General features: G+C 34.7%; 1 protein-coding gene across 4 annotated transcripts in view; it reads right to left on the reverse strand.

Annotated features, from left to right (window-relative positions):
- Nucleotides 1–22,016, reverse strand: part of EDEM3 (ER degradation enhancing alpha-mannosidase like protein 3) — a 54,114-nt gene that overhangs the window by 17,063 nt on the left and 15,035 nt on the right. For 2 of the 4 annotated variants that reach the window (XM_019738076.3, XM_074322441.2), the window contains exons 5-16: nucleotides 18,197–18,309; nucleotides 17,095–17,248; nucleotides 15,866–16,000; nucleotides 13,443–13,548; nucleotides 10,096–10,193; nucleotides 8,363–8,488; nucleotides 8,053–8,136; nucleotides 6,668–6,751; nucleotides 5,995–6,119; nucleotides 2,551–2,716; nucleotides 2,144–2,298; nucleotides 1,057–1,210 (exon numbers count right to left, since the gene is read on the reverse strand). In XM_019738076.3, the coding sequence (XP_019593635.3) occupies nucleotides 1,057–1,210; nucleotides 2,144–2,298; nucleotides 2,551–2,716; nucleotides 5,995–6,119; nucleotides 6,668–6,751; nucleotides 8,053–8,136; nucleotides 8,363–8,488; nucleotides 10,096–10,193; nucleotides 13,443–13,548; nucleotides 15,866–16,000; nucleotides 17,095–17,248; nucleotides 18,197–18,309 (1,500 nt within the window). Of the gene's footprint in view, nucleotides 1–1,056; nucleotides 1,214–2,143; nucleotides 2,299–2,550; nucleotides 2,717–5,994; nucleotides 6,120–6,667; nucleotides 6,752–8,052; nucleotides 8,137–8,362; nucleotides 8,489–10,095; nucleotides 10,194–13,442; nucleotides 13,549–15,865; nucleotides 16,001–17,094; nucleotides 17,249–18,196; nucleotides 18,310–22,016 lie in introns of all 4 variants that reach the window. The other 2 variants (XM_074322440.2, XM_019738075.3) reach the window with 1 other exon arrangement.

Here is a 22,016-nt window from a genome sequence, read left to right on the forward strand (position 1 = left end):
CCAAGATGACAGCTGCTTGCAGAAACAGATGAGACTGCTGAAGAAGAGGATCGTGAGACGAGAAAGATCAGATTCTTTGGCAGTGCCTACACTGAGTGTTTGTGCCAAGAAAGGACAAAGGCATTTACAAGGCAATGAACAGATAAGGCGGGAAAATACATGCTCCTGGAATGCCCTGGAAGCCAAAAAAGCAGCATATTTTTAAAAGGGTCAGTCAACCCGTTACAGAAAAGTTTGATCATATAAGGATTAAGAGGCCATCGGATGGCAATTACGTCATTGGTGGCCTAAGTGAAAGCAAAGTCATCGCAGATGCCACTCCCACTACTGAGGAGTGAGGGCAAGTGAAACATAAGGAAGCAGGTCAAATACTCTTTGAGTCAGGACAGATATGGCAAGGATAGAGATGAGACAGGAATCTGAGGGGAAGGTGAGGTTGTATGAAGGTTCCATTTGAGATTGAGGGATACCCGATTACGGTTCTAGGTTGAAATTATTTAGCAAACTATGTAGTCTTCTCAGACTTAATGTATTACTAAGGTGAATAATGTAAAGACCTCACGTTATGAAAACTTTTTTAAAGCAAAAATTAATAAAAATTTCCTCAAGAGGCATGTTATCTTTCCTAGGCATAGACAAATACGTGCAAATTTTGATTTCTATAGAGAATAAAATACTTGGATTCTATAGCTCTAAAATAATGTAAAATATAGAGATAGAAATATTAAAACTAATTATCAGCTTTTAAGATTAGGGTCTAAATAAAAATAGTGGAAAGACAATGGATTGAGAAACAAAAAACTTAGATCTGAGTCCTACATTTGACTTTATTACCTTAAGCAAATCATCCAACCTAACCAATTTGTGATTTCATTGATTTATACTATAAAGAGGTTGAATTAGATGGCTTTACAAGATATTTCCAAGCCCTAAAATTCTGATTCTCTAACTTTAAACCACCCAAAGTTTCTTAAAAGCCAAATGCCATTATCTTATTAAAGCTAATGAGACCAAAAAGGGTAGAGGTGGTATCTAATGAGTATAGCAATGTCTTACTTGGATTGCATGTTGAACCAACTGGACTCTCCCATCTTTGAGGTGAATCAAACTCACCCCCATCTTCTTCAAGATTTCTAAATGCTCAGGGTTAGTGGCCATGAAATCTCTGGCTCTCAGAGGGGGTTTAGCTCCACTCCTGAAACTCTCCTCTCTGCTAAAAGTAATCATAGGCAAGGCTTAAAAAACTACAAATCTGAACTGGGGAAAAACATAAAGCAAATAAAAATAATGATAGATATTTGCAAAATTGCTAGTTTTAGAACTAGTGAAAATGGAATAACTGGAAACAGGTATTTGCCTACAGGTAACTTAGGTTATTAATAAGTGGTATGGCTTTCAAATATATTTTACAATTATAAAAGCATGTATATTATATAGAAGGTAACATTACTCAGCAGAATTATCACCATTTGAAAGAACAGAATAGGTTGCTTGGTTTTGGAATCTGTTACTACTGTTTTCTTTCTCAAAAAACAGGGTTTTCTCCCAGTATTTTAAAGGTAAAACAATAGTTATATTAGTGAATGATAAACATTAACTTAAAATTGTTATTTTTATTTCCTAGTAATGGCCTTTCTAATGTAACTATTTGGAAGAAATGAATTCATTAATGCAAAAATTTTATTTAACAACGAAGACTAAGTACCTCATCAAAAAACAAAATCAAACAAAAGAGAAACTACGTTTGTACTACACAAAAACTATAGGTATGAGAAAAAATATTTCCTACATATGGCAAGACATGTGGAAGCATTTGATGAAACTATTCTGTATAAAAATAAGCTACACAAATTGAAAACTACTATATGCTGTCCACTCACTCACTATTATTACTTAGTTTATTAAACAAAAGACAAATAGAAAATTTCCATAATGAAAAAGACACTATTGCAAAATAAACTTTGCTATCCAACTTTACTAATAATTTTTATTTCAATCAGTGATAACTATATACGTCAGTAATTTTGGTCTTAAGTGAATGTCTTCTTGACTGTTATGCTCCTTACAGTCTCTGTCATTTACTAATATTAACTTTGATATAATATTACTTTGATATTAACAAATATAAAATAAGACATCTTACACTCTGATGATCCCTCTAGGACAGCTCTTATCCACCACATTTTTCAAGGGTTCACGAATGCTCTGCGCATACAATGGGTCATTAGGGAAGAGAATCTGGGTATTTGGACAAGTCCAATCAAAATTACTGTCATCCAGTTCTGTGTATTCTGAAGTCTACAATATACAAGAATGTCATGTGAATAAAAACAATTATTTTACTTAACATTACAGTTTGCTCAAAGGAAACATTAAATAAAATGTAAGTGTATATAGGATGCATTACAAGAAAACATCAAGTGTACTTTTCCTCCTACCACACTACATTTATGGAATTCTAGTCATGGATTACTTTTCACCTGGAAAAGTAAAACAAACACAGAGAAATAAAAAAGAGAGTAAGATATTTCATTCAAAAACATAACCTACTGTGTTCTTCCTAGAGATGCTTTGATTTGTAGTAGAGAGCCAAAGAGGTAACAGGTGAGCTTCGGTTGTGAAGATATAATCTTCTATGTCAAAAATAATGTCTTCTTTATCCGCAAATAACAGGTAAAGATATTTAAACATTTCAGCCAAGAAGAAGGAATCCATTCTAAAATAAAAGGTCACAAATAAATCTAAGAACATAAAAATGTCCAAATGCCAACTATCTGAAAGCCACAGAGTCAAGGTCAATAGACCTATCGACTTCAATTTAGACGTCCACAGAACTATAGACTATATCTATGCCCTGGTGGTAACAGCCTTGACTCCAAATATTTTCCAAAGAAATGAAAAAGACCAGAGCGGCTGCCTACCACACAGGTACACTAAATCTTATCAGTACTGCAGACAAGATTTTCCTATTGGTCTTCCAATGAGGGAGAGTTTTCCATTTTTTCTATAGAGAACCAACAGCAGGGAGGTAATGCAGATAAATTTTAGTACCGAGAACCATATAATCTTCAATTAATGTTAACTGAACTGGATGAAGTAATACAATTTTGATGGCGTTTATTATGTGGCCATTTAAGTGATGAGTAAGAAGGCTTTCAAGGTAAAGGAAATCATTTACAAAAAGTTGCATGAAAAAAGTATGACCCAAAATCAGAAGGATAACGATAACTTTGTAAATATTTAAATACCTATCAAGAAGGGAATATGGAGAAATGAAGGGGATAAAAATGTATGTGACTTTATAAACGACTCAATGTTATAATGTTTCAGTAAACATTTTTTAAAAAGCTTTAATTAAAACTGGCAGAAAAAGAGCAGAGCTGTTAGATGGAGTAATAGTAACAAAATTAAATTATTATCTCCCAAAGTATCCCAGTTTTTGGCAGTAATAAGTAACTTGTAGTTTACTGGATGGGTTGCAGTTTCATACCTCTGGCCATGCCCAATTCCTGGCGCACGGTAAGCTCTCAATAAGCATTTACTAAATCGAATGTAAGTTGAAACAGCATTACTGAAAAATGAACTGGAGAACTAACAGAACATAGTGGTAAAGAACATGGGCTTTGGAAATAGAAAAGACCTTCTGCTGACTAGCGGGGGATACTATGTGACCGTGGGGATACTGTACAAGGAGTGTGACCTTCAGTTTATTCTTCTGTAAAGACATAACAATTACACCCCTAACTTGGTGTAAAACCTAATTGAGATACCAAGTGTCAATTATTTAGCATAGCACCTGGCATACATGTGAACTCAAAAACAGAGCTGTCATTATTTTTCCTACACACAAATGTTTTATTTTGGGGTAAGTATAAAGTTCTACACTAAGTATAAAGTTTACACTGAAAACGTAAATCAGTTGCTCAAGAGCAGGGTGGAGCACACCCATTTGTCACCAGGCCATAGTTAAGTATCTGAGGTCAACTGGCCACAAGTTCACTGTGAGTTGAACATAATAAGGCTGCTAAAAAATCTAAAGCACATCTAATAACACAGTACGATGAAGATTGGTTCTCAGCCTTCTGTTGGGCTAAATGCAACTGAGAGGCACAGTGCTGCCATGACTGAATCGAAGAAGCAGTGATCCTCCACTGGCTCGAGTGTGAGCCCATCAGCCCCACAGGAAGTGAGTGATCTCTGCCTGAATCCAGATGGTAACAGGGCCGCTGTGCCAGGCACATTTTGAGTTGGCTAATTCTGGACACGACATTTTAAGAGACACTCTATATACTAGAATACAATTATAATGGGGAAAGGCAGCGGTAGAGGTCCAGAAACAACATCATATGAAGAATATTCAGTGGGGGGGGAAAAGATGTTAAATTTAGAAAATTGGGACTCAAAACAGAGTAAATGTCTTCCTCTGTAATTCCTCAACTTGCTACCCTTCTTGCCACTACAGCACATATCACATGGCTGGTGAATATTTGCTTACACACTAATTTTCTTCACTGACTACAGTGATTCTAATTTACCTTTCCATCCTCATAGCTAAGTGTAGTGAGTGCCTGGCATACACTAAGTGATTAATTACTGTACCTTGAATGAGTTGCCAGTATAGCATTGTGGTCAAAAGCCAATCTGCCTTGATTAGAATTCTGACTTAACCTTACTAATTATGTCACCGTGGGCAAGTTCCCTAACCTTTCTGTGCCTTGGTTTCTCTATCTATAAAATGAAGACTATAATAGAAGTTACATTTCACAAGATTGTTGTAAAGATTAAATGAGTTAAACATTGAAAATGCTTAATTAGAAGAGTGCCTAGAATGTAAGAAGCAGTCAATAAAGGTTACAGATAAATACACAGGCTATCTGCTTTCATTACTGGCTGTTATCTCTGTGTCTGTTTTCAGAAACCTACCCATGTCTCATCAGCTGTGATCAGGGAAGAAAGTTTCAAGTCTAACAAGCTATTATCTAAATACTGAGCGAAGGACTAAGGGACAATTCTGAGAAGATGAGTGCCTCTAGCTCTTCTGCCTGACACTCCTTTTACCACTTTGTTCTTTCTAGTTCTTGCTCATCCTTCAGGACACAGGAGCCTCCAGAAACCTTTCAGTGACTATCACATCCCAACTGGCATTTCCTGGCCCTTTAAAACACACAATGTTTTAAAACCTGTTTATCTGCCTGTCCCCAGCAAGTCAATGATAGAAAAGACATGTTTTTATATCTTTAATCTCCCCAAACCAGCATAACTCTGGAACATAAGATGCCTTGGTAAATATTTATGGAATGAACATTTGCTAACGAAATAAACAAACACAGCTTTAGTGTTTATTTAGAGATTTCTTGCTATGTTCTGGACAATTAAAATAATGACAGATAAGTCAGCGCAGAATAAGTGGAATGCTAGTGAATGTTAGTGAATATTGCATTAACCAAAGAGTGCTTTTTATATTGTGAGTATTCGTGCCATCTACATCTATCGCGTATCCAAAGAAACAGAAACTGCCATCGGTCTTCCCCAGCCCTCCAAATTAGCAACAGAATAAGAATACACACATTAACCACAATATCGTCTTTGAGGAATTCTTGACTGGACACAAATCATAATCCAGATTACTCATCATCACCTTGATAATTTCTAACATTTTACATAATATAAAAAAAAACTATTAACAAAGAAAAAAAACCCTCAACATTCCCAATACTCCTCATACCAAAGTTGTGATATTGAACAATCATTCACTCATTTAAAAATCATCTGAGAACCTACTATATGCCAGGCACTATGATAAAAATACACACTTCAAACAATTTAAAATGAACCTATTAAAGAAGAGTTTTAAAAATAAACACAATAAACTAAGTTTGCATTTTCAAATACCCTTTGTAAAAAAAGCATTAAGTGTATGTGAATCTGAACTCATAGTCACATTTTGCGTTGTTTCATTGTTCCCCTGAGGAAAGGGATTAGGAATCGTTTTACCTGTCCTCGTGACTTCCAGTACGAACATCCTTCATGGCAGCAAATCCGCAAGGCACTCTAGCATATTTATTTAAATTTTCAATAAGTGTTTTCCCTACTTCAAGGTAGTAAGGGTCTCCTGTAGCCTATTAAAAAGGAGAATATATATATATATATGTGTATATATATATATAAAACACGTATCACCATATGCCTATTCATTAATCAAATATTTATTGAGTAGCTACTAGGTGCCAGGCATTGTAACAGGCACTGGACCACAAGTTATATAGAACCTCGCTCTGAAAATAAGCCATGGATCTGCTTTATGGAATTACTTAAACACACAATTAGAAAGCCATCCAATTGAATATCTTAGCCTGCAGATTACATTTCTAATGCCCCAAAAGGCTGCTTAATTGAAGGAAGGCAAGAAACATGCTTTAGAAAGCAGATCTAGAATATAAAACTTCTCTTTAAAGAAATGTTTTCATAAATATTTTGAAAAGCCGTAAAACTTAGGTATGAATTCTGGCATTTTTCAATTACTTTATGGACTAGATTAGTAAGAACTGTGATATGCCCAACTATTATAACATTAAACAAGGACACTGAAAACCCAATTACTATTTTAAGGTAGATATCCAACAGAGAATGGGGGCTAAACAGCAAAAAGAATGGTAAATTAGCTTACTTTATACAAGAAGTAGGTACTTTCTGCAAATTCTGGCCTTAAAGGATGTTGAGCCCAGTGTACCCTGAAATCTGTGGTAAATGCCTGGACAAAAAAAACATTCAAATAGGCATAAAAATGTGATTAAAAAAAAAACAACAAGTAGTTCTAGAATATATAGTATTATATAAATTGAATCATAAAAAAGCAACATTAATTAAAATATCGATAACAATTTTCATCTATAAAGTGAAAATTTTCATTGCTTGACATCACAATTCATTTTTGCTAAGGCTCCTATTTTTATCAATTAAATGGAATTATTTTTTTAATTTATTATTTTGGCTATTAGGAAGCTTAGGAAGAAACTATGAAACTGAGTATGGGTCCTGATAGTTCTACATAATTGTGTTTTCTTCTTTTTCCTTATCTCCATGTTTTTTTCCTCTAATTATTAAGTCCCTAAGTTCTCATAAGTTTATTTTAGCGTGTTTTTAAAAAAAAATTTGTTATAACAACCTCAAATCCTCTGTGGCATGAGGCAGGCGTTATTTAAAAATAAAACTAGCCTCACTTGAAATATATTCAATAACGGAGCAAACTATCATTTTAATTAAAATAAAAAAACTTTTATGGGAATCAAATAAAACTTCATTTGTGATCAGATGTATTCACTTGAACCTCAATTTACTCTGAGTGAATACGAACTTTCTACACTGCATAGTCCTATGCACCTGAAGACTAATAAAACTATACTTTCTAAAACAAACACTTTAGGAAGCATTCTAAATTGGGGGAATACTTAGATATCTCACAGAGAATAGTGAATAACTAGGGACAGAACAAGGCCATATATGAATTAGGAAAATGTTAATGGTACATTTCTGGAAAGCCAAAGGTATGCTATTAAAATCTTCCCATACGAAGCAAGCAAGAATATTTATTATTGATATAATGTACAAAAACTAGGAGACTAATCCTCAGTCAGCCTGAGGCATTCCCCAAATTTCCAGGAAGCATGTGTGATCAGCAAGAGTATATTCAATGTATACTGTTTTCATAAAATAAACTTTAGAAAACAAACAGTAAAAAGGTCTCCCTAGCTGGTAGGTACATGTAAAAGTTAGAATAAAACAATATGGAATGTCATGGATTAGAAAGGTTGAGAAATACTAATTTGGGACTTTTTTTTACATAAAATAAATGTCATCATTATCATAGATTTCTCTGAATACATGGAAGAAAAAACATATACAATACTACATAAACCAAAAAATTAATTAAATAAACGATGTAACCAGGAAAAAGTAAATAAAGAACAAAACAACCTTGAAGGTAACATTTCTATCTCTAAATCAGCAATTTATAGTATACGTACATTAGAATTCCAAAGATCGTTTGCTTACCTCTGGTAGAAAATTGTGTTTTTTAATCACCTGATATAACATTTCATGAGTTTCAATAGCAGGCCTAATATCCCCCTTTAAGACCTAGAAGTCAAAAACAACAACAAAATTACCTTAAATAAAATATAAGCTGATTTTTTTTTAATCTGTAATCGTTATATAAACAGTAAAATGTAAATAACCACAATTTTGAAATGTGACTCTGTTTTGGTAATGCAATTTTAGAGATCACAAATGCACTTAAATATAACCATTTTATTTTAATATTAGGAAAATAGCAGTAGTGTTTTTTCATTTTTGTTTTTTTTACCTGCAAACCTGGAAAAAAGGCCAGCAAAGCATCCATCCACGTGCGCGCATTCAGCATCGGCTTGTGGATATGCACATCGAGTAGGAGAGGCGGCTGGCTGATGTACCGCATGATGGCATCGTAGTGCTAAGAGATCACAGTATGTGTTCAGGAAAGGATTTCATTAAACAAAGCATTTTATTAAACAGCACCGTGAAGAGAGTAATCCTAAATTTACATACATATTTATGAAGTAATTTTTGATGAACTATGTTCATTTTCCAATGATTTTAGATGGAAATCTTTCTAAAATACATTACATATACAACCCTGGGTTATTTAACTCTGATGCAGAATATTAAAGATTACAGTTAATATGGGACCTTCGGAGGGGAGTAGATCCAAACGTGGCTATCTTCTGTGATTAGCCCATGGCTAGCACACTCTCGTGGCCCAATGATGCTCTTATGTCCTCTTGAAACACAGTTATAGGCTTCTAAATTATAAAATTAGTTTCATTTTCTCTGTGTCTAGGAAATTTGATCCCTTCTCAGCTAACATAATATTCTGCTCACCACCACCCAAACTAATACATCTAATCTGTTGCCACTGTTATGGTCTGCTATGTCGGCCTTTCACACTCTTATAAACTCTTTTTCCCCTTCTTTTATCTTCTTCTTCTAGGTATTTCTCTGCTATGACAACAACAGTTTGAGCTGGTGGAGCCAATGAATGATAAGGAGCCAACAAAAATAATATCCATCCACATTCAGCTCAAGAAAATCTTGTTATAATGCAACTGATAACTTACTAGGACTCTTAACTATTTTTCTTCCTAACTCATCTATTACTTAGTAACTATTGAGTACCTGCTACATGTTAAGGAACTCTTCTAATCACTCCATATACATTAGCTCATTCAATCCTCCTAAAATCTCTATAAATAGTACTAGTGCACCCATTTTGAGGATGAAGAACAGAGGCAAACAGCGTCAAGTTATTTGCCCAAAGTCATGAAACCAGCGGTACAACCAGGATTTAAACCCTGGCAGGACAACTCCCATACTTTACTATCTCATACTGTCTTATAGTAATGTGGGTGAACTAATGGATGGGCAAAAAAATGGTAAACTATTTCAAAAAGAATACAAGGACACAGCTGCTATGTTTATGTATTAATATTAGTTTCCTTCAATTGAAATTGCATCGCAATTCAATTGCACAAAGGTGATGTAATTAGGTTCAATTAATTCTCCCCTACGCCCCGAAAACATTGCCTGTGGCTCTGATCCAGACTTAAGACTTGCAGACCTGCTACTAAAATGAATACTCACTGCTTTTTCCAAGTCTCCAAAGCCTCGCATACTTAGTGTGATCATGGACGAGGCCACACTTCCAAGATTTAAAAAAAAAAAGGAATCCAAAGGAGAAAGCTATTTTATTCCAATCAATTATCTTCCTTGCATAAAAGAAGAGTAGGTAAAACTCGTATCTATATATTTTCTTACCGGCAGATACTGAAAACTTCTGATGAGAGATGAAAATAAAACTACTCTGTAAACTAATTTCTGGAATGTAGGTAGCTTTTACCCTGTCCCTTTCCAACACCATCAGAAAATACTGACAAAAAAAACCTACTACACATTTAGAAATAACTATTTTTCAGAATGTCACTCAGATAATTGAGTTTCTATCAAAATCTGGCACTCAAATTAAATTGGTTCTGAAGTTAATACAAAATTGGATCTACTTACTGTATTAAATCTTTCCAGAAAACTGTCATCTCCAAGCAAGACATAGGCTTTCAATAGATACTCATAATAGGAATCAATGCCTGCTCCAACTCCACTATCTGTGGAAAATACATATAAATGTGACTCTTTATTAAACAAGTCAAAACTTCTTTATAGAGTGTAAGTGAAGGTACTAGCACAGTAAGAATGAAAAATCAGTCTAAACATGAAACTGATTAAAGTAAAAAATTACACATTTACAGAAATATTACCCCTACTATATGAATAACAGTTCCTTTGCTAATAGTTTATAGTTAAAAAAAAAAAAAATCTTACATTGCAAAATTGGTTACAGAGGTCTTATTTAACAGCAGGAAATACTAGTTTTAAGAATTTTTTTAAAGCTCGTTTTCTCAGTGAGGAACTCCAGAGGAAGCACTAGAGAGTACAATTATGTATTTTTTGATGAGAACTCAATCTTTAAAGTTATAATAGGTATGAAAACAAGACTGTGCTGTTTGGAGGTGCCTGTTCTAATTGCTAAAAATGGCAACAATTGTTGGCTTCTTCCTCCAAGATCATCATAGAGGACCAAAGGGACAAAATAACCGTAAGAAAACTAAGATACCTGATGGCAGGGGGAGGGAGTGAGGGAGAAAAAAGAGGGAGGTTTTGGCCTGGAGCGGAAGGCAGCCAGGCATGGCTGTGGAAGCCTCAAACAGAAAGGAAACTACTGAAGCTTTGCTCTTGCTTCTCTCCTATGACTTCCTTAAGACACACTGTCTCCTCCCACAGCTGCTACAACTCAGATCTATGCTCCAGGAGTCCTCAGGCGTTAAAAGCAGGGCGGCACAGAAGCCCTATATTAAGGAACTGAACAAATGAGGTGGGAAATAACTTCGGACATTCTCTTCCCTACCTTTTCCCCTTCAAACTCCTAAGGCTGGTGAATTACAATCTAAATTATAGTTACAATCTCAGAAATCACTATACCCACGGAAAACTCCAGGGCAATTAAATCAGAATCTCTAGGGGTCCAGGCATTTGTATTTTTAAAAACTTCTTAGAACTCATTCCTAAGATCACTGTGTTGATAGGAATTGGGATCTGACCTTCACAAAAAGTAGGTGACAAGGGAACATGAACTTATAGGTCGAAAACACTTAAGAAGCATGACTTTTTAAAAAGAGAAACTATTAGTATAAGAGTTTATCAGAAGAAGAAATATTAGAACAGGCAAACCCAAAGTTTTATATTAGCCTAATAAACATACTAAAGAGATAGGGAAGAGATTAGCAAATAAAATATGAAAAAATGTTTTAAATCAAGCAGAAATATATGGAATAAAAAAAATGTAACAGTGAAAGTAACATAATAGATGGAACATAAAGCAGTAATGATATAGCTGGGGAACAGATTAGGAAACTAGAAGACTATATGTAGTGTTTCCCTGAAAATAAGACCTAACTGGAAAATAAGCCCTAGCATGATTTTTCAGGATGACATCCCCTGAACATAAGGCCTAATGCATCTTTTGGAGCAAAAATTAATATAAGACCCAGTCTTATTTTCCGGGAAACATGGTAGTAATCTTCTAGAAGAAAAAAAGAAAACATAAAAGTTAAGACATATGGAGGATAGAAATAGAAGTGATTTACATAATAGGAACTTCAAAATGGGGATAAATAAAAATGAAAAGGATAAAATGTCTAAAAAATGAAGATCAATTTTTCAGCAATTAAAAACATGGAGATTTTAAATAGAAAAGGCCCCACAGAATACCAAAAGGAGATAAAGAAAATTCTACACCTAAAATTATAACAACATTTTTAGAAATTTCTCTTTGCCTTTGATAGTCTTAATCTTTCAGAGAGAAAGAGTAGATCATATACAAGGGCATAAAAATCAGTATAACATCAGATTTTTAACCGGACGTAAGAAGACAATAGAGTTGTATTTTCAAAGACATGAAAGAAAAGAACTCAAACAGAAAATTATATACAGCCAAACTGTCACTCAAATATGAAAACACAGTAAAATTAGTGTTACGCATAGAAGGCCTCAGAAGCTATTAAAAATTACTGAAAACCGTTTGGGATAAATACTTAAATAAGAGACAAATCTAAGAGATGGTGTGAGCAACATACAAAATACAAGTGACCCAATACCTTGATAAAGTTTGTGATCTTTAAAAAGAGAGGGGATAAGACCAAAAGAAAAAAGAGAAAACATGTTCATAATGAATAAGAACTAAATATCTACATGATATCAACATAAATGGGGGGATGAGGTTTGGAGCAGGGGTGGGGGAATCAAAGGGATAGGAGAGCGTGCTAAAGTTCATGTCTTACTAGAAGGCAAATATAGGGTTCAATTAAAAACAAGACGATGAAAAAGAAACAGACAAACTGAAATAATCAGACAGTATAAATATGTCCAAACATACTGCAGAAGTAGGGAGAGTCAAGGATCATACGCAGAAGTAACAGGCTGTCAAGTAAGTTCCTTTTGTAATGGACGGTCCACTTGTGGGTGCTTGTTACAAATATTAAAAATGACTAAGGAAAATGGGTCATGCATGGACCAATGATGAGTGTCATAAGCCAAAGATTGTAACTGATTTAAAACTAATTATGATTAATTATTGCACGAGTTCCAAAGCAGATGAAAACAAGAAAAAGAAATTGCAGAATTCTGAACCCAATATTCAGATTAGTTTCAGGAACCATTTAGATAGAACTTAGAAAAATTGTATACAATACTGAAAAGAGGCAATAATTTCACTTTAATATGTTCAAATTAATAATTATCTTAATTTATTTAAATACAGGCAGTTATTTTTTTTATTTTGTATGTAACATCATAAGCCTTTTGGAAAACAGAGAAAGATGCAAACAAGATCATCTCATTAGGAATATTCTAGTATATTTCCATTCATCTATGCTTGTTTTACAGGAGTATCTTATAAAGATAAAATCATATTCTTTATACAATCCTATATGCTGTTAATCCATATAAGATTGTTATATGCTCTGTCTCAATTTTAATAAGAATGGGTGGTAACATTGTTAAATATAGGTTTCCACTTAACTAAAACTTGATGTGAGATGGCTAAGGTATTCTGATTCCTTAGTTCTCAGAGAAATTAATTCTAGTATTTCATCTATACTCTCTATCTATGATGCTATAACCCAAGCTAAGGTATGAAACAGAACACTAAATCATCTAGAAATAATGTGCAATTATCTGGCACATTGAAGAAGAAACGATGCTTTATACTGTCCCACAGATTAACAAATGAAAATTCTTTATTTCCCAACCATTCAGAGGATGTGAAGTCTTCACTTAAAAACGCCCGACTTACATACCTTTTCGTACCCAATCGCCAGTATGAATATTTATAGTCACACCCACTAAATTACTACTTCGCTGTCTTTTTTCCCAGAGAAAATCAAGAGCTTTTCTTGCATATTCCTATAATTAAAAAAAAGGAAAAGCATACTTGAAGAATATCACGTTTCTGGCCAACAGGAAACAAAGAAACAAAAATCAAAGGCCCATAACATATTTGAAGGGTTAACTAAAATTCATTAGATAACCATTAATAATATATATTAAATTTCCTTACAAGTCAAACCTTGGCTCTTTTTCAGCCAATCAAGTCTAGTGAAAAAGAATGACTAAAATGCTACTTAGTGGCAGTGCTCTCACTTTGAAACCATCCATGTTCATCTACTTTTGTAGTACAGATTCACATTCACACACATAGTATTATTACATTATATTAATTGCTGACATAAATGCACTTGTTAAAATAATTTTTATCATTTAAATGCAAAGTGAAAATCTCCTTAGATAATCTTACTTAGAAAATTGGAAGAGAATTTCAAAGCTGGTACTGTCCTTGAAACACCAACAGGCATTTTAGATCCCCCTTTTTAAAAAGCACGCAACTTTGTTAGAGAAGAGTAAGTAAAACAACTAGTATTTATTTGCCAACCAAATTTTTAATCTTACGATAACATTTTCTTTTCTTTCTTTTTTTTCATTTATTTTTATCCACTGGATACTACATTAAAATAACTTCTGATCAAACTCTTGGCTTTGGATGAGAAAGATGTTACAGAACATAAAAGCGAAGAACATGCACAGGAGAGCTTCTAAGTCAAAAATTAATTTCAGAGTATGTGCCTATTTAGCATTGCAGAAGTACTTCTACAAAACAAAAAAAATCATCAAATCAATTTGTCACTTTGCAGATTTAAAAGCAGAATGTGACATCGTTTTAATTCTTGATTTAAACTATTTATGCTGATTTTTTTAAAACAAAGCAGATTATAATTTTAATCACATGCTATATTTTCAAAGCTGGAAACTTGCATAAAGACAATATTTCTCCTATCTTAAGGTAAGAAAACAGGGCCAGTGAAATCAAAGAGTCAACCAAAGTTTAAAACTGAGTTATAAAACAATTAGTATGAGAATTCAGATCTCTTTATATAGTCAGCAAACTTTTTCTGACAAGAGGCAAATAGAAAATATTTCAGGCATTAATGGGTCACACAGTCACTGTCACAATTATTCAACTGTAGCACAAATGCAGCCATAGACAAAATAAATAAATACATGAGCTTCATGGCTGTTTTCAATAAAAACAGGCAGTGGCTGTATCTGGCCCAGAGACTGCGGTTTTACCAACCCTGTCTTAGACTGATGCTCTATCAAATGCATCAGGTTGCTTCTCTCATAGTCAATTACTGTACATTCAGAAGTTTTAAAAAAATCATGATTTTCAACAGATTTACTCATAGATACAAAATAGCCCAGGGGGAAGAGGACGGGTTTTGACTTCAAAAGGCATGGATTCTAATTCCACTTCCACTCATTCAGCCACTAGCTGCGCATCTCATCCTCTTTGAGCCTCACTTTCTTCAGCTGCAAATGCATCAGTATCTCTCTCAGTTTGTAATTCCAATCAGACTACATGCAAAAGTGACTACACTGTTTAATAAAGGGAAAATATTAGTCAACAAGGTATAGAATAAAAATTAAACCAAACATGTTAAATCTGTCCTGACGACACTCCTAACACAGATACACACCAAGACCATTTGACTTGTTTTATTTACCCTCAGATCCAATGCCGCTAATGGTGTATATTCCCTATTTCTGCTTTCTCTATGTGCGCCATTTGATGCATTTTTAAAAATTCTCCTAAGTCGTATGTTTAAATAGGGGGTATTTTGTGTAACCATTGCACTCCAATGAGAAGCTTAAACAATTAGATAAAATAAAAAGTGTAAGACATAGCTAGTCCACAACAAAATACTTGGGGAATAGTAAGTCTCTTGCATAATGAATAAAACTTTCCTTGGAGTAAACAAACTTACAGATAAGTCTCTCAGTCAAGACTTGAGTGCAAAAATTTCCCTGTGTTTCTATTTCAGAAATGCAATAGACCATGTATAAATCTAACAAATAAAACACAGAGACATAGTGTTTCATACAAGACATTTGTGATATCAAGTTCATGTAAGTAACATAGCTAAAAAATCTTCTAAAAATAAACCTAGACATTTATAGTTCGTGAAAAAATGCAAAGTTGTATTTAATATATCTACCTCATGATGACTTCCATGTTTCTGACAAAACCTGTGATGGGATTTAGACAAAAGTTGACTGAAACAGCAGTAATCCTCCAACTGATAATCCTAATACTTGACGAATGAAGAAAAGATACAAACGTTGTTATGCCCAATACCCAGGAGATCAAAGACTATGGAAAGCAAACCTCAAATATTGTTGCTCCTGTGAACCGACTTAGAGCAGCAAACTCAAGGATCAAGGTACCTGCACACGCTGTACAGGTATCGGTCTCAGTGCCTGTCCGAGCTTCTGGTTTTCTGATACCAAACTTCAAATTAATCTAAATAAAGCCAGAAGATTACAATTAGCAATTAATTATCAAGAGATAATGACTCCTACTGCCAAACTATAAGGAATTCTGAATGTTAAAAGACACTTAGTACAATAGGGAGATTTCAATTTATGAGGGTGGAGTAATTTGATAAAAGTTATGTTTTAGTAAGATTAATTTTTGAAGTGTCTGAAGGATAAACCAGAGAGAAAAGAGTAAGAAGGGCATTGACAATAGTCTAGGAATTAAATTGTACTGGTTTCAATTAGCAGAGCAGCAGTAAGAAAATAAAAAAGTTAACAGAGCTTGGTAATGGCTGAGGTGTCTGACTTGGATAAGAGGAAGAGGATAATAGTGTTAACAATGAATGAAATAAATCAGGAGAGAGTTCTTTCTATTGTCAATGGTTTCTTTCCCTCTGCTTGAAATATAACATTTATTCCTTGGGGGTAAAAAAAAAACCCACAAAACTCCTTCAAAGGACTCTGTGGCCAAGCTTCTTTACCAACATAGAAGAAATCTCAAAATAAATGGTTCTGTACTTTCATCAATTTGGAATCCATCTTTCCGCTTTATTCTACCACATTATATCCTTCAAGGGTCTCTTTGCACCTAATTCTCATGTTTTTCAGATCATCTCCTTTTGAAGCTCTTCTTTTTAAGATTTTCTAATAACCTACACTACTTTGTGGTCTCTGAACATTCTCCTTTGCACCGTCCCACTTCCTCCTTGATCCCCTATGACCTATATTCTTGCGATAACCTCTTTTCTAGAGTCAACACCTATTCTCACTGCTTCAAATATATCTTCTGCACAAATAATTCTGTGCCCAAATTCGAGTCTGGCATCTGTTTCTTCCTTCTGCAGCATAATTTAATCTGTTATGCAGTGACACATAAAAGGCTTAAACTAATCTAACTTCTCACACTACTAAATGCAAATTAACCAAAATGTCAATATACATTTGTTATACAGCTACGAAGCACTTTTCTCCAGCCTCAAGCAGGTGAGAAACAATGGCTCCCATCACAAAAATTCATTCTTTTTTTTTTTTTAACAAAGCAAGTATACAAAGACTACCGTATTTTTCAGAATTACTTACTCTTGGATAAGGAAGGCCACTGGTAGTATTGAAAGCTGGTAAAAGTTTGTAACCCAATTGCTTTGCCATTTGAAGAAGTTCATCACTGTACCACTGCATGTACTCCCCTTTTTCTTTGAGCATGATTGCCAATGAGTGTCCACCCAAAAGACCTCTGCAATCACAGAAATGCAACATTATCCACATTTTACAGATACTTAAAGGTTGCCACCTAAAAACATGTCAGTATCTTGTTATCAGCAACTTAGCACACATAAGGAAAGACCACAGAAGAACTTATTTATTTAACTATGGCCTACTCATTTTATGACAAACCATTATAATCACATAGCCAGTATAAAAATTAAAAAAAATCAGATGTTCTGTGTTGTAAAGTGTCTGGAATTCTTAAATGCCTTAAATTTTCTTAAAGAACATCTTAGAAGCCACTTATTTTCACAAATTTGACAAAGTTAATATTTAACAAAATCTAAATTTAATATCATGAAATCTTTAACTCTTAGTACAACACTAAAAAATAAATAAAAACCAACTCCCTACTCTGCACTAAATGTAACAGATTATTAACTCCGTTAAAAGCTACATAACTATTTAAATTCAAGTGAATCGACTCATTTTGTCTGACAAAAGGAAATGAGTTACAATAACACAACAGTAACCATTAAATATAAAAATTTAATAATGCTGAAACTTGAATTAATAAATCCCGTAATTCCGTACGTTTAAATGTTTCAAGAGCATTTCAAACTGTGTGGTTGAGAGGTAATCCTATGAATTCTGTTTCATTTGGCTTGAAGAGGTGCTGGCTAAGGTTAGCCAACGATGTTGCTAGTGAAAAACTTGTGACGAAGCTAAAACGCAAATGTTCAACCTAGAGTCCTTTTTTAACAATAGCTGAGTCTGCAACTATTTCCAAAGCCTGCTGCTGTGTGTGCCTGACATAATGCAAGGTCACTCCATAGCCTCTGTGGTTCATAACATCCTAACTTTTATCTTTTAACACAAGAAATGCCTTACTTTGCTACCATCAAGAAATAAACAGTATAGCCAAAGCTTGTCTATCATTAAAGTTACACAGTGCAATCCTGTCTTACATACTTACCCAAGAACTCTGATGTTTGTTTCAAAGACTGATACAACTACATCATTATCTAAATTAACATCTCTTAAAACTTTTCTCACCGCATCTTCAAATTCTTTAGTTTTATTTAATACCTAGAAGAAAATTATGAAAATAAAGCTATTTATACAAAGTCAAAGAAAAATATCCCCAGAATGTGCTACTAAAAGCAAGTTAACATCTTAAGATTCTAAAAAGTGACACATACAAAATATTTCCCTTAGACATATAACAAAAATATGATAATACCTAAAACTGAAAAAAAAGAAAAGTACCTAATTATAATATAGGGAATTTCTATATACTTCAGTTTTTCAGTTTTAGACACACTGACATGTCATAAGGATTTTAAACAATCATTATCAGAACTGTTAACTGGTTTCTTTATAACCCATGACTTAGGGCTACGTGAGGTGAGCACTACTGGGATTTGGTTTCTAAGTCAAAACAAAACAAAAAAAACATCCTACTCACCAAACTTCATTTTAAAAGTTGCTTCTTCTCAGAAGAAACCACATCCTTCAGGGGACGACTGACTAACCCTAAACCCTATGCCACCTGCCGTCTTCACTCCATGGATGCCCGGCCCTGACTAAGAAGGCCGTACAATGTGTGGTCAAGAGCAAGGCCTGATTGGAATTTTGGTTCCTTCACTCACCATCTGGCTAATCCCAGTCAAGTTAATTCCAACTCCAAGCCTGTTCCTTCATCAACACAAAGAGGAAATAACTATTCTCATAGGGTTGTTTAAATGGGATAATGTATGTAAAGTACATTTAGTAGAGTGCCTGACTTAATAAGTACTTAATACATTACTATTATTGTCGCTATTACCACGAGGGTCTAGAATCTAAGCTAAGAACTCTGTAGATTCTTGTAATAACTCCATGAAGGGGTCACTGTCACTACATAGGTTGCTTTGATTTTTCAATCTAAATCAAGATCACACAATCAGATTTAGATCCTAAATCCATTAAAAGTAGTTATCTTTACTTGACTGTTTAATATTTTTGTTTGATAATATTTTTAGTGCTTTTTCACTTGATTTGATACTTTCACTAAAAATTCTAATTTAGGTTAGGTTAAGAGTACCTGACTTTTTAGTATCATGTTGTTAATCTTAGTCTTCTTTTTAGGTCTATCACCTAAGAATTACTCCAAAGAATAGTACCAATGCTGTTTGTTACAAAGGAAACTAAAAATGGGAAGACAGTTCTCTTTGCCCATAATCAGCTAGAAAATTCTAACAGCTCCATTAATTAATGAGTTTGTTAAGCTCTTAGCTAGTAACAAAGAATGAATTCAGGTCTCTTCCTTTTCCCCATTATCTTTGTTTCAATATCTTTCTACCTATTTCATGGTAATGATAAATTTAAAGGTAAATTTAAAATTTCAGTGACTGACTTCATTATAAAAAAACAGAAACTAGGTAGCTAGAGTTAGGAACAACAATTTAAATTTAAAGATCAATCTATGACAACAGAAATTCTACATAACATTTTACGGTAAGACCAAATAAAAATTTATGGTTGTGTGTACAAGTACTATGTCTTATTAATGTTTTCAAATAAATAAATCATAAAGTGGAGGGGCCGGCCCGGTGGCTCAAGCGGTTAGAGCTCCGTGCTCCTAACTCCAAAGGCTGCCGGTTCGATTCCCACATGGGCCAGTGGGCTCTCAACCACAAGGTTGCCAGTTCAATTCCTCGAGTCCCGCAAGGGATGGTGGGCTCTGCCCCCTGCAACTAAGATTGAACACGGCACCTTGAGCTGAGCTGCCTCCCGGATGGCTCAGTTGTTGGTTGGAGCGCGGGCTCTCAACCACAAGGTTGCCAGTTCAATTCCTCGAGTCCCGCAAGGGATGGTGGGCAGCGCCCCCTGCAACTAAAATTGAACATGGCACCTTGAGCTGAGCTGCCGCTGAGCTCCCGAATGGCTCAGTTGGTTGGAGCCTGTCCTCTCAACCACAAGGTTGCCGGTTCGACTCCCGCAAGGGATGGTGGGCTGTGCCCCCTGCAACTAGCAACGACAACTGGACCTGGAGCTGAGCTGCGCCCTCCACAACTAAGACTCAAAGAACAACAACTTGAAGCTGAACAGAACCCTCCACAACTAAGACTGAAAGGACAACAATTTGACCATTGCTCCCCAATAAAGTCCTGTTCCCCTTCCCCCAATAAAATCTTTAAAAAAAAAAATAAAATAAAAATAAATAAATAAATCAATCAATCAATCAATCAATCATAAAGTGGAAAACCAATCACAAAGGCAAAGTAAATCAGAAATATTAATATTTGTATTGATAAAATGTACAAGATAGCATTCCTTCTAAATGTAGGAAAAAACTTTCAAACTATTAATTTCTTTTCTTTTGGTTCTTCTATTTAAATTAAACAGTAAATATGTAAGATAATAAAAATTCAAAATGAATTTATATATTTCAAAATTATGATGATATGCAGTAAGTTACTTAGGTTATTCCCACTTCGAAAGACCGAAATCTGAAGCGTTTATAAAGTCTCATTTTTTAAATGTCTGTAAGACGTTATCAATCTTTTTTTCTGACTCTTCTTGAGGACAGCTTCAACAAACAGGGGTTACTTATCTGAACCAAAGATCAGTAAGAAATAATATAGTTAACAGGGACCTCTGATATCTAATCTAGGCCCTTTTGAGGTGAAAACTGGGGCCCAGAGAAGTTAAATCCTTTGGCCAAGGTCACACCCGTCAGTGTTACGTGATTCCTTTTTGTTACTCCAGCCACAAGGAGCCAGAACTCAGGCTCCACCTCACATCCGCTGAGCAGCATCACCAGCACCACCAAGTGGCAGCTTGTTGGAAACACAGGTCCTTGAGCCCCACCTGCAGTCCACTGGATCCGAGTCCACATTTTAGCAAGATCTCTAGGTGACTTACACACTGAAGTTTAAAAAGTATTGCATCATTATGCAGTGCTTCTAAAACTTTAGCATCCATCAGAATCATCTCGAAGCTTGTTAAAAACAGGCTACTTGGGCCTCAGTCCCACTTTCTGATTCAGTGCATCTGGGATCAGGCCCTACAATTTACATTTCAAAAAAGTTGTCAGGTGATGCTACTGCTGCTGGCCTGCGATCCATCACAGTCTGAGAACCAATGGCAAAGTGTATAATCGGTGTAACTTCAAGGACGTGACCTTTATGATAATTAATGGCTTCTCATTTGGAGACCAACGGATTTCTAAATATAGGAAAGTGATGCGGCTGGGAACCACATTTTCTCATTCATTTCTGGTAACATGTTTTTAAAACACATATGATACCTGAGGTCCATGTTCAACCAAGAGCTTACAGAGAGATAATGGGAACTTGCTATATGGAAGGATAAAGCCAAGATGACAGAATGAAAAACAGACTTAGGTCCATCTCTGGTCTTTCCTACTATACAGCACTGCTCCTCACTCCCTCCATATCAAGACAGACTTCTTGTGCGTAACTCGCCTACAGCTAAAAGTAAATAACACCATTTAGTTTTCCCAGGTAATTTGTGCCTCCCAGGATATTACGTTTATCTTTTTCTCTTCCCCTATTATAGCAGATCACCTAGGACACTAAGCCAAAAAGAAGGCATACAGTATTCTTTCTCATTCTCATAGTCATTATAATATAGTTCACACATTCCTTTAAGCTATGAAAATTAAGTCTCAACTTTTGAAACCCTGACTCAGCTAAAAAGGTCTAAACAATCATGGTCTTTTAAACAAAAAGGTCTTCTCAATCATGGCTGCATTTTATAAACAAACAGAAGCTTTAGAAGAATAAATA

The sequence above is a fragment of the Rhinolophus sinicus genome, chromosome 11 (assembly GCF_057876585.1).
Source record: "Rhinolophus sinicus isolate RSI-liver-muscle chromosome 11, RSI-T2T, whole genome shotgun sequence".
In the NCBI taxonomy this organism is placed as follows: domain Eukaryota; kingdom Metazoa; phylum Chordata; class Mammalia; order Chiroptera; family Rhinolophidae; genus Rhinolophus; species Rhinolophus sinicus.